At 35.5% G+C, this 12743-nt stretch overlaps 1 protein-coding gene and 1 non-coding gene across 14 annotated transcripts in view; one reads left to right on the top strand and one right to left on the bottom strand.

Moving 5' to 3' along the window:
- The window catches only part of SETD5 (SET domain containing 5), an 80724-nt gene that overhangs the window by 53370 nt on the left and 14611 nt on the right, over window positions 1-12743 (top strand). For all 13 annotated transcript variants that reach the window (XM_044933487.2, XM_044933484.2, XM_044933483.2 and 10 more), the window contains 2 exons: window positions 296-538; window positions 5788-5917. In XM_044933487.2, the coding sequence (XP_044789422.1) occupies window positions 296-538; window positions 5788-5917 (373 nt within the window). The remainder of the gene's footprint in view (window positions 1-295; window positions 539-5787; window positions 5918-12743) is intronic.
- Window positions 9806-9909, bottom strand: LOC112581298. Its single transcript, XR_003105833.1, has one exon. It is a non-coding gene; the product is annotated as a U6 spliceosomal RNA (small nuclear RNA).

Raw genomic sequence — 12743 nt, 5'->3', positions numbered from 1 at the left:
AAAAGCAGTCTATGAATTATTAGATTTGAGATAAAATGCTTAGACACTGAGTCCATGCTGCTACCTTACTTTTGTTCCCATAATTTTTAAACAGAGCTTAAATTACTGATAGCTGAAATCATTCCTCCCATAATGATCATGGAGAGGGTGAGCCCTTGTGCTCTGATGATGCGCATCATACTCTGCAGCTGTTTTATCTACCTCTGTCCTAGTTTCTAGATGAGTATTGTCTTTGTGCTGCCTCTGGCCTTTACATCTGCAACAACATCAACTGACAGCCTCTTTTTTAACTTAGTATCTAGTTACAGAATGGTTGAATGACAAAGCTGAGAAGCAAGAATGTCCTGTTGAGTGCCCTTTACGTATCACCACGGACCCAACTGTACTGGCAACGACCCTGAACATGTTACCTGGTCTTATCCATTCCCCGTTAATTTGCACCACCCCCAAACACTACATTCGCTTTGGCTCACCCTTTATCCCTGAGAGGCGTCGAAGGCCACTTCTGCCTGATGGCACGTTCAGCTCCTGTAAAAAGGTATGTTTACGTGATTTCTTTTCCTTTTAACCTAGGATGCCTGTAATGGTGACATACCAAACACATTCTCTAGATAAGCACACTCTGCCCATATGAGTTTATAATGAGTTAGTTGTTAAGCCACAAATATTGATGCATCAAGAGTCAGTGAGACTAAGGTGGGATGTATACTACATTTTGGTGCTCAGTTTGTCATAGCAAATTTGTCTTTGTGTTCACTGTTATCTTAGCAGTTGGTGACTGGGTAGAAAGGGGTGTTTTGTGTGTGCTCTTGTGATACTGGTTAACATGTCCATTTGTGATTATTCTGTAAGATTGGGCCCCAGGTACTCTAGAGCACTGTGGCACAAGTTAAAGAATGATCAAATTTTGTTTTGGATTAACTCAGTCACTATTATCATTTGATTGAGAGTAGAGGAGAAGTCCTGTCACAACTGACAGAATTCCTGTTCCTTGATCAAATGAGTGTTTATTCCCTAGTGATTATGGAACCTACTATAAAGTTCTCTCTCTCTCTCTCTTGCTGGTTTCTCTCCTGTAGTTACGTATTGCTTTTGGATCTAGTGGCAGTCATATTTGATGGTTGTTTATTTTTGGAATGCTTTCTTAATTCCCAGAAGCCCTGCCTATTTTCCAAAGGTGTCTCAAGGACAGGTCACACCCTCAGATCTATAATGTCATTTTCATGTTTCTAGAAGTATAGGACACCCTTTCATTTGGTACCTTTGAGGTAGAGTCTGTTCCCTGGAACACCCTTTTCTCTTATCCTCAGATCTGGATTCAGGCTGCCTTCCTCAGTGTCTGCCATTGCCCTCCTCCACTGGCATCACGTACATGAGGATGCTGCATATAGATTATTTGATGTGATGAAGTCTCCAACTCCAGGCAGGTCTTCCCTGACTCCTCAAACTTAAAGCTTTTCTCTTTTCCCAAAGAGCAGATACTATTTCTTGGGGGAGGGGCATAAAAGATGAACCCAAGTGTTGGGGGATATGGAGGGGAGGAGGGCAGCAGGGATCTGCACACAAAGCAAAGGCGCTACCACTGAATGAGCAACATACACTGAAGAAAGTCTTTTCCTAATCTTAATCTAAGTGTTTGAGTCACTTACTGATTTATTTAGGGGAAATTCCCAAGTAGAACAGCTCCTAAAGAGAAATTTGATCATGAGATCTTTGCCAAAAGGGTTTGTGGGTAATGGAGTAGCATAACTTTTAGGTGTCAGAAAAGAAAACAGTGACATCTTTAAAAAGAAAATAAGAAATTTACTAAAGGAAATGAAGGTTAGGTCTCTGGGAATCCTTTATTCTATACCAAGTTATTTATCATGGATCTTATAAATTATCTGAGAAGGAAAAAAAAAATTGCCATTTAATGACCATTATTGATTAACCTTGGCTTCTCTGGTGACTCAGTGGTAAAGAATCTGCCTGCTTTGCAGGAGACATGAGTCAGGAAGATCCCCTGGAGAAGAAATGGCAACCCACTCCAAATATTCTTGCCTAGGAAATCCCATGAGCAGAGGAGCCTGGCGGGCTGCAGTCCATGGGGTCGCAAAAGAGTCAGACACGACTTAGCAACTAAACAGCAATAACAATGATTAACCTTATTCTGTAATAATTGGCGGATTTCATTAACTCTGGTATGGCATGTAAAACTAATCTTACCATTACTTTTAGCTCAGTCCCTTATTAAGGGTTATAGCCCAGAATCTACGTTTTCAGAGTAGTATCAAACAATTAGAGAAGCTGTCTTTAGTTTAGAGGAACAAGTCAAAAGATGGCTTAATATATATATGAAATAAACTTCTTCCTTTTGTTCTGTCTTTGGATGGACATAGTACTAGACTTCTAGGATGTTAACTGTTGAAGTGTCTTATCAAGTCAGATAATAGATTTTCTTTCTTTGATCCTTTAAGAAGGATTAATAATTATTAATACAGAATAATAAAGAAGTCTAAATTGTAAATAGGTTGGACTACCTTCTTGAAATGCTGCCTTTATCATTCTGATGCTAGGTTGTAATCTTTCTATTCCCATCTTTTTTCCAAGTAGCAGAGTTCTGTGAAAATCAAAAACGTGTAGAAATATGACTTCAAATCTGATAGAAAATATATTTCTTAGAGCCCTTTTTACCTGGTTATGGTTTCAGACTTTCATCTGTATCTCATCTTTGTGTCTCTCCACTGGCAACAGTTAGAAATCCCATTTAATTCATATTCATATTACAGTCTCTGCATGTATCTGACCATCCTTAGTCTTGTTTTATACAGGCTCTGCTCACTTTTATCTATTTGTGTCATATTAGTCTTTATTTAAGAAGAGTTCAGGCTATGTATGTTGACACGTAGCCAAGTATCTTACTTAAGTTGAGTCTTTGAAAATTGTTTAAATCACAAGTTTAATATTTGCTGTTAATGTATCAAGATTATATTGCAAAACAAGAATATAACTTTTTATGGGACAAAATTAATGAAATTGGGTCCTATGTAGAAATTCGAACTCAGGTTTATCCTAGATGGAGATTTTTTTAGACTGGTTAGAAAATACTCTCATGGTGCAGAACCTAAGATTTCCATAATAAAATTGTAATACATTTCTAAAAATCACTCAGAAAAGAATATAGTTAAACAGATAGATGAGAACAACCGTCTTCCATGGGATTAGTTAAAACAGCATGTATTCCTAGTAGGCTTACTCGATCATATCTGATTAGAGGAGGTATAAAGCCTTCATAAGTTTAAGAGTATAAAGTTGCATGTGTATATTTGCATCCAAATTTTTAGAGTATTTGGCAGAATGTTTTATGATGTGTCTGTAGTTGCTAAGTTAAATCAATTCACAGCTCCTAACTAGCATGTTATAGTGTGTCTTGTTGAATTTTACTTGTTATTTTGAAATGGAAGCATTTATGAGTGGCTAACAAGCCTTTCAGTATTATCTCTCCTTGTTCTCTCTAAATCTCTGAACTCACCTTGTAGGCATAATATGTGTGGGGCATTCGGTCTCCCATTTAGACTGAAAATGAAACACTGTGCTTTGCATTGATATTTTATTGTGTGCACTGGAGTAATATTAATCCATATACTCTGTACATAGCCTGAAATTCATTTGAGCTAGTTCTCACTGAACAGTGTGTGCCCAGTACTGTGCTACAAGCTTTCTTCACATGCACTGTCTCACTTAGCATTCATGATAACCCTGTGAGCTTGGGATCATTGGGTTCAATTTACAGATCCAAAAGCTTCGGCTCAGAAGTGAAAGTAACTTGCCCGAAGTTAAGCATCTAGGAAGACGTGCAGCCAAGTTTCAATCCAGGTCTTTGGACTCTCAAACCCAAATTAATTCTTTCCCTTTCCCCATCATAATGATACTCTTTAAAACATTTCTATTGCCCATCTCTGAACTTCCTAAAAATCTCTTCAATACAGAGTTCCAGAGAAGGAAGAAATGTTCTTTTGACCTTAATAACTGTAGCTAGAACTTGGGGAGAAGGGTCTAAAGTTAATTTATTATCCATATGAGTGATTCGAACTTGTTAGATACAAATAACTGTTGGTGTTCCTTCATTATGGGCCCTAAAATACTGTGTAGACATACAGTAGGGCCAGGAGGAAAGAGTTGATCAAGTTGCTGTGTTCGACCATAAGCTAACCAGAGCAGCATCTTATTCCTTAGAATGCCCCTGTCCTGGTTTTTATTTCCCGTTTTGTAGTCATCAGATGCAGAGAATTCTTTTATGGGTGCACCTATTTGACACTGGAAATACATGAAATTAACTTACCTTGGAGAAAAGCACAGTGACCCCACATGAGTCTTGTCATCTGCTCTGATAAGAAAAACTTGTAGTAAGGTATCTATATAACAAAGAATTTTCACTCATTTTTGGTCTCCTGAGCCTAATTTTTCCCATCTATACAAGAAATGCTTTGGACAAGGTGACCTCTGAGGTCTCCTCTACGTAGGGAATTATAGTTCTGACAGTTCGTCTTCACGTCAGTATTCTGTATGTGGGAGAGTAAGTTCATTCTTGGTCTTATTTTGGCTTCAGAGACTTGATCAAATCCTAATATGATGTGATTCAGTTGATGTTACCTCTCTTTTTTAGATATTCACTCTCTATCTCTTCATATTTATACTTTTGCTTTTATTTGGCAGACCACAATGCCATTTACATGATGCAAATGTTTTCTTGGCTTCCTCACATTATTTCCTAAGTTCCTATTAGAATTGCTGTCTTTGGTAAAGAGAATATTTACTTACCTGTAATATTGGTTCTCTAAAGGTGTAAGTTACAATCACCTTTACTCTTCCTATTTGGGATATGGTCTGACTCAGAAATTGATGTTTATCAAAATTCGATCTGTCTTGTGTCAGGGCAGGAGAGCCACAGAGTGGTGAGCAACCTACAACTGTGTGAGTGTATCTTAAGAGAACATAATTACAGGTAAGAAATTTTCTCTCTTCCATAGGTTGCATAATCTTACTATCCTTATCTCTGTAGGCTTCCTTTCTGAACAAAGTTTGTTTCCATCATTTTAGGTTCCAGTATTCATTACCAAAAAAATGTGACTGATTAGAGAGCTCTTTCTGACTTTTTTCCCTTCTTGATTTCTGCAGAAGGATTCTGGTAATGATTTGCATTATTCATGCATAATTTAACCAAACTACTTAACAAGGAGGGAAAACTCACAGGATATTGAGAGTAGTCTTTTTGGAAGCATTTTGGCACTTCTAGTAAAGAGCTATTTATTCTCATCCAGAGTTTTCCTGTGAAACTTTTCTATTATTTCTTCAGATATCCCCAGCACAGGACAGACAACTCTTAAGAGATCTATCTTCTTTTTACACACTTATTTATGTGCTAGCTTTATTCTATGTGATCGGAGTCTCTTATATAAACGCTAAGATTTCTTCCTTCTCTTTTCCCATTTATTCCATTCTAAGCAGTATGAAGAGTTAAATAGTAATCATTTTTATTGTTTTTTTTTTTTTTTTAAGTGGGACTTCATTATGTGTAATCCAGGCTTTCTCAGTTATGCTCCATAGAAGGAATTGATGGGGCAATATCCTAAAATGCTGAAACACAAGACAAAAAATATTTTTGACTGTGGACCTGAATGAATGTGTTGTATTAATATCTGTCACCAGTTGATATTTAGTGACCCAGTTGATGCTTTTAAAATAAATAGGTGAGCCAAATAGTTTTAAATGATTGTTGATAATTCCCTGGTTCTTTTCCCATTATAGCGATGGATAAAGCAAGCCTTGGAAGAAGGGATGACCCAAACATCATCTGTACCCCAAGAGACTAGAACTCAGCACCTATACCAAAGTAATGAGAACAGTAATTCTTCTAGTATCTGCAAAGACAATGCAGGTACGTATGGCAAACCTTTCTGAATACATAAGCAATGATTACTTTGGGTCTACATTAAAAATTTCACTGAATACTTTAAAAAGTATGATACAAAAAAAAATAGCATTGTTCTCTAAATAGTTACTTTACATCTGTCTTTACAGAGGAAGAGAGAGATCTCAAGTCAGGGATCAGTATTCCCAGGACGGCAAAGAAGGAACTAGACAGTGTACAGATAACAGCAGAAATGGTTTTTAAAAAGGTTAGATATATTTAAAGTAGTAAGTTTAGGAGCTCTGTATCTGTATTTATAAGAGGGGAAATAAGAAAAGATGTGGGGCACTATTCAGGAAAGAATCAAAATTGTAGGTGATTGAGTGGGGTGGGACTTGTTGAAGGGGCACGGGGTGAGTAAAGTAAATGAGAAATTATTATGAATTGGTTGTTTTCAAAAGAACTTGCACAATTAGTGTAAATTTTTTAAAAGACATGACCTTGAATCCAATTTAAAGTCCTCATATGAATTTTTAAACTGGAGGGTCATGAAAAGTCATCTGGTCCATTGGTTTTGCTGTAACTCTTGCAGGGGTCTTGATTGCAATTGAAAGCACAGGTGCATGAACTTGATACCAACTTATTTGGGGAGAGTCTATTACCAAGTTTCTCTTGGCCAGTAGTATTTTAATTGAAAAGTTCTGTGTGGTTTCTGTTTCTTTATCTCTAAATCAATTTTGTGAATATTATGCAATCAAAACAAAATACCAAAATAAATACAGTGCTAAAAGTCATGCAAGTCTGTATCTAACATAGTAATATTTCAAATTTTCATAGAAATCTCTTGTTCATTGCCTAAGTAAATATAAACTTGAATTAAATAAAGAGATTTGTACTAGTAATATCTGATTTATACTAAAACTTGGTGTAAGATTATATTTGGAAAAAATAGGCTGTTAAAAATAGGTTTTTTTCAAGTTATTGATTTAGTTTATTTTTCTATCCCTAGACTGGATTATACCTTATAAGTTATCACATATATAACCTCAATATAATAAAATCCCAGTGTACAACATCTAGAAGATAAATGATACCTTATATTTAAAATACTCTATTCTCTTCACCAGTAATTAGGAAGATTTACTCGAACCAGGTTAATATAACAGATTTTCGTCAATTTTATCCATTTTTTGGCAGCTTTTACAGTACAGTGAGACCATAACAATTGGAATCTGCTGTCTAGAACACATACATATGTATGTGTAGTCTGTGTGTTGTGTATGTTTGTATTTGAGATTGGGAAAGGAAGGCTGTATTAGCAATTCCATGTCTTGACTGGCAAAGATTCATAAGGAAAGTGCCTTCATTATTATGTGCCCTAGTTGGAATGGAGTTAAGACTGTTAGTCACCAACCTTTATTAAAGTTCTCTCATCTCTAGCATCAAGAAAGATTCAAAGGATACACCTTGCCCTTAAGCAACAACATAAACTGGAAAATATTTAATTGAAACCAAGCAGTACTCAAATGAGCATCTTGGTATATTGCTACTAGTGTAAATCCTGAGGAGTTATTTTTATTTGTTGCTTTGCTTTCTTTGGTTTTGGGGTTTTTTTATTTTGTTTTTCTCATCTCAAAAAGACCAAGGAGATATTAGTCAAGAAAGGGAGACAGATTGATACAGTGGATAGAATCCAACAGACCTGAATTTAAAGATCATCTCTACCCTTTACTAGTGCTGACTTCTCTGTAGCTCAGATGGTGAAGAACTGCCTGCAGTGCAGGAGACCAGGGTTCTATCCCTGAGTCGGGAAGATCCTCTGGAAAAGGGAACGGCGATCCACTCCAGTATTCTTGCCTGGAGAATCCCATGGACAGAGAAGCCTAGTGGGCTACAGTCCGTGGGGTCGTAGAGTTGGACGTGACTGAGCAACTAACACACACACACCCTTTACTAACTCAAGCAGGTTATAAAATATCTCTGAGGCTCATCTGTGAAACGGGTATAGTAATATCTGCCTTGTAGAGCTAATATGAGATTAATGTACATAAAGTGCAGTATCATACCCTCAATAGGAATTAGTATTGTCATTATTATACACAGATTTCTTGTTGAACATTTATGGAAAATTTACAGAAATTAATCATATACTAGGGTACATTAAGTTCCTTAAAGCTAAAGTTGTGTAGAAATAAACAGTATTGACTCTGCAGGCAAGGGCGAGTATAATGTTCATTATTTGTAAATGATGTGGATATATACCTAGGAGTCTAAATAATTGGAAAAGATAAACTGCTGGATATATAAAAATTAATAGCATTTATGTACCAAGAAAATAAATGAAGAAAAATTTGCATTGCTGAGCTCAACAAAATGAAGAAACGACCTACGAATAATGGTGGAGACATGTAGAACAAAGCAAATCTGAGGAATATTTTTTAAGTCTTGAGGAAATAGAGGGAATTTCCATATTCCTTAATGGAAAGAGGAAATATAATGAGTGGGTTTTTTTTTTTTCTTGTCTTCATACAGTTTCCATCAAGCTAGTTTGTTTGGGATATGATTAAATGATCCTGGAAGTTTATCATAAAAAATAAAGATGAAAGTAACTAAGAAAAATTGAAAAAGTAATGACGAAGAAGTACCTAGCAGTATAAAACTAGCTTCTAATGTAACGCTGCAAGTTGGTAATTAGATTAGTACAGATTCAATAATGGATATATATATGGAACAGAATAGCCAGAAACAGGCTTTATGTAAGTGAAAGATTCTGTAAATTATAATTTTTACTTACATGGGAGATGGGAAAGAATTAAATCTTTGCCAGAGTAAATTCTGTGTACATTCACTGTTTGGCTTTGTTTTCTTTTTCTTTTCTTTTTTTTTTGGTGTCTAGATGTAGATTTATTTTTATTTTTTTAATTTTATTTTATTTTTAAACTTTACATAATTGTATTAGTTTTGCCAAATATCGAAATGAATCTGCCACAGGTATACATGTGTTCCCCATCCTGAACCCTCCTCCCTCCTCCCTCCCCACACCATCCCTCTGGGTCGTCCCAGTGCACCAGCCCCAAGCATCCAGTATCGTGCATCGAACCTGGACTGGCAACTCGTTTCATACATGATATTATACATGTTTCAATGCCATTCTCCCAAATCTTTCCACCCTCTCCCTCTCCCACAGAGTCCCTAAGACTGTTCTATACATCAGTGTCTCTTTTGCTGTCTCGTATACAGGGTTATTGTTACCATCTTTCTAAATTCCATATATATGCATTAGTATACTGTATTGGTGTTTTTCTTTCTGGCTTACTTCACTCTGTATAATAGGCTCCAGTTTCATCCACCTCATTAGAACTGATTCAAATGTATTCTTTTTAATGGTTGAGTAATACTCCATTGTGTATATGTACCATAGCTTTCTTATCCATTCATCTGCTGATGGGCATCTAGGTTGCTTCCATGTCCTGGCTATTATAAACAGTGCTGCGATGAACATTGGGGTACACGTGTCTCTTTCCCTTCTGGTTTCCTCAGTGTGTATGCCCAGCAGTGGGATTGCTGGATCATAAGGCAGTTCTCTTTCCAGTTTTTAAGGAATCTCCACACTGTTCTCCATAGTGGTGTACTAGTTTGCATTCCCACCAACAGTGGAAGAGGGTTCCTTTTTCTCCACAGCCTCTCCAGCATTTATTGCTTGTAGACTTTTGGATCGCAGCCATTCTGACTGATGTGAAATCGTACCTCATAGTGGTTTTGATTTGCATTTCTCTGATAATGAGTGATGTTGAGCATCTTTTCATGTGTTTGTTAGCCATCTGTATGTCTTCTTTGGAGAAATGTCTATTTAGTTCTTTGGCCCATTTTTTGATTGGGTCATTTATTTTTCTGGAGTTGAGCTGTAGGAGTTGCAAAAATATGGAACACTTTACGAATTTGCGTGTCATCCTTGCGCATGGGCCATGCTAATCTCTGTATCGTTCCAATTTTAGTACATGTGATGCCAAAGCGAGCACTGTTTTCTTTTTTTAATTAAAGTTTCTATGTCTTTAGCGCTCTGAACTGATAGAGGACAAAGATAATGGGAGAGAGGATTTGCAAAAATGACAGGGAAGTAATATCTCTACTAGAAATTTGAGATTTATCATATGCATTTTTAAAAACTTAGTTGTAATTTTTCTAGCTACTTATTGTACAGAAGTAGGTGTGGACTAAAAGTAGAAGTAAACTGTGGACTTTCACACAGTCTTAGTCATGAAATGATTAATAATTGCCAATAATACAGAATAAAAGTGACCTGGGTTTCAATGAATAAAGAAATGGTAGAATTTGTAGTTTACCTTCTATTGCCTATACTTTTGATGAAATACTTATACAGTAGCATTAAAATTTTTACTGTTGATTTATTTTATCAAATTAACCTCTTAAAAACAGTACAGTACTACTTTTGAATTAGATTTCAGTCATCTGAATCTTGAATCTGTAAAAATACTATTATGACCAAATAAAAATTTTCCGTGGAATGTAAAGGAGGTTCAATACTTGAAATTTTATTCATATAATAATTTATTAGCCAACCAAATGGAGGAGGAGGGAGTAATAGCGTAGTAAATGTGATTTTAATGATAAATAACATACTGAATGACTTTCTTATTTTACATCTATCTGAACACAGTTGCCAAGTATACTTCATGTTGAAAAATAGATTAAACCTTTTAAATGGGTTATCAGATTATCCCAGTATTACCATTCTTATTTAACAACATTTAGAATTGTTGTCCAAACTGATTATCAAAAAAAAAACCTAAAAAACAATGAGGTAAAAGTTTTGGTAAAGAGGATGTATAGGTTATCATTGTATACAAATAATATGCTTACCTACTTAGAAAAGCCAAAAGAATTAACCGAAAAACTGGTAGAGGTCAATAGGGTAGCTAGATACAAAAATATGTAACATACTGAAAGATTTTCTTACATGTTAGCAATCACATTTAACTAATATATAAGGAGAAATACATCTAATTCACAGTAGTAATGGAAAATAGAGAACACTGGAGAATAAACCTAATTTAGAAATGTGGCAAAAAAAAAAAAAGAAAGGTGGCAACTCTGTAATGAAGAAGTATAATATAAGGGATTCTCTGGCGGTCCAGTGGTTAGGACTCCACACTCTCATTGTCGAGAGCCTGGGTTCAACCCCATAAGCTGCCAAAATATTAATGATGATGATGAAGAGGAATATGAATGAAGGTATAAGTAGACAAAAAATCATGCCACAGTGCTCAGTGAGAATTCTCCACAGATTACTCATGAATTTAATACAGCCCCAGTCAGCCTTGGGAAGGGGAAGTATCAGCATAGTTGACAAATGATTTCTACAGTTCATTGACATGAAAAGTATGCTGCTGCTGCTAAGTCGCTTCAGTTGTGTTCGACTCGGTGCGATCCAGAGACTGCAGCCCACCAGTCTCCACCATCCTTGGGATTCTCTAGGCAAGAACACTGGAGTGGATTGCCATTTCCTTCTCCAATGCATAAAAGTGAAAAGTGAAAGGGAAGTCGCTCAGTCGTGTCCGACTCTTAGCGACCCCATGAACTACAGCCCACCAGGCTCCCCTGTCCATGGGATTTTCCAGGCAAGAGTACTGGAGTGGGGTGCCATTGCCTTCTCCGGAAAAGTATGCTAGAATAGGCAAAATAATTTGGAGAGCTAGAATAGAATAACTGGAATTGTCCAAACAGTTTTACTAAAAGTGTACAGAATAACGTTCAGAACTAAACTCAGTATCTAATAGGATAAATGTCATATTTCAAATCAGTATAGAAATATGATTATTCTATAATTACAAAATAATTTGGAAGAATATGCTAGCCATTTGCCCTGTGAAAAGGTTAGAACATTCTGAGTTAAATTTGAAAATTAAATATGGAGATAATGGGGAAATAGGTCATTTTTATAGTCTTGGGGTGGGGTGACAAAGACATGTCTGAGGCAGAAAATAAAGGAAGTAGTTGATACATTTGACTAAATAAATATAAATATAAACTTTGTATAGCCAAAAAAGACTTAATAAAATTAAAATATAATTGTTAACATTTTTTTAATTGTAATGGAAAGATTTTTATTATGAGTGAAGATAGCAGGTGATTTATTCAATGTGATTTAGACAAAGAATCAGTAAAGCCATGTCAAGAAAGAGATTGAGATGAAAATACCCCAGGACATTAGCAGTGCATTAATTTGTGAATATGATTTCAAGTTAAGTATGAGTTTCAATATGTGGATGTTTGTTTATATATCTTGGGAATTACGTAAGTAAAGGTACAAAACAATAAAAGATAAATTTAACCAGGAGATTTGATAGCTGTGTATGGCAAAAAGAAGAAAAATGCAACTTTAAAAGAAAATTTTATAAATATAGTATTGTTCATAGAAAAAAGTAGGCACATTACCACTGGCCTGTAAACTTCATAAGGACGAGTGCTAGGTCTCTTTCGTTTAATATATTATAATAAATACTCAAAAGATATATTTTAAATGAGTAACCTGTAAGTTGATTTGGAGATGGGAGAGTTCATCTGAACTTCATAACTTTTCTGCAATGAACTTTATAACTTATATAATTGCTTTTAGTAGTTACAGTGTTGGACCTAGCAGTATAGTGGTCTTTTTAAAAGATTTCGCTGTTGAAGACTCTTGAAATATATAAACCTAAATGTAAGTTATGAATCACACGTTTGTTTTGTTTATACCTAGGCACTTTTCAAAAGGAGAAAAGAAAAACATAGTATCTGGAACAGAAGGAAATTACAAATATACTTCTAATCTAGGAAAATTTTTAATTTTTTC

Source organism: Bubalus bubalis, chromosome 21 (assembly GCF_019923935.1).
Source record: "Bubalus bubalis isolate 160015118507 breed Murrah chromosome 21, NDDB_SH_1, whole genome shotgun sequence".
Lineage (NCBI taxonomy): Eukaryota > Metazoa > Chordata > Mammalia > Artiodactyla > Bovidae > Bubalus > Bubalus bubalis.
This window is presented reverse-complemented; position numbering and strand designations above follow the sequence as displayed.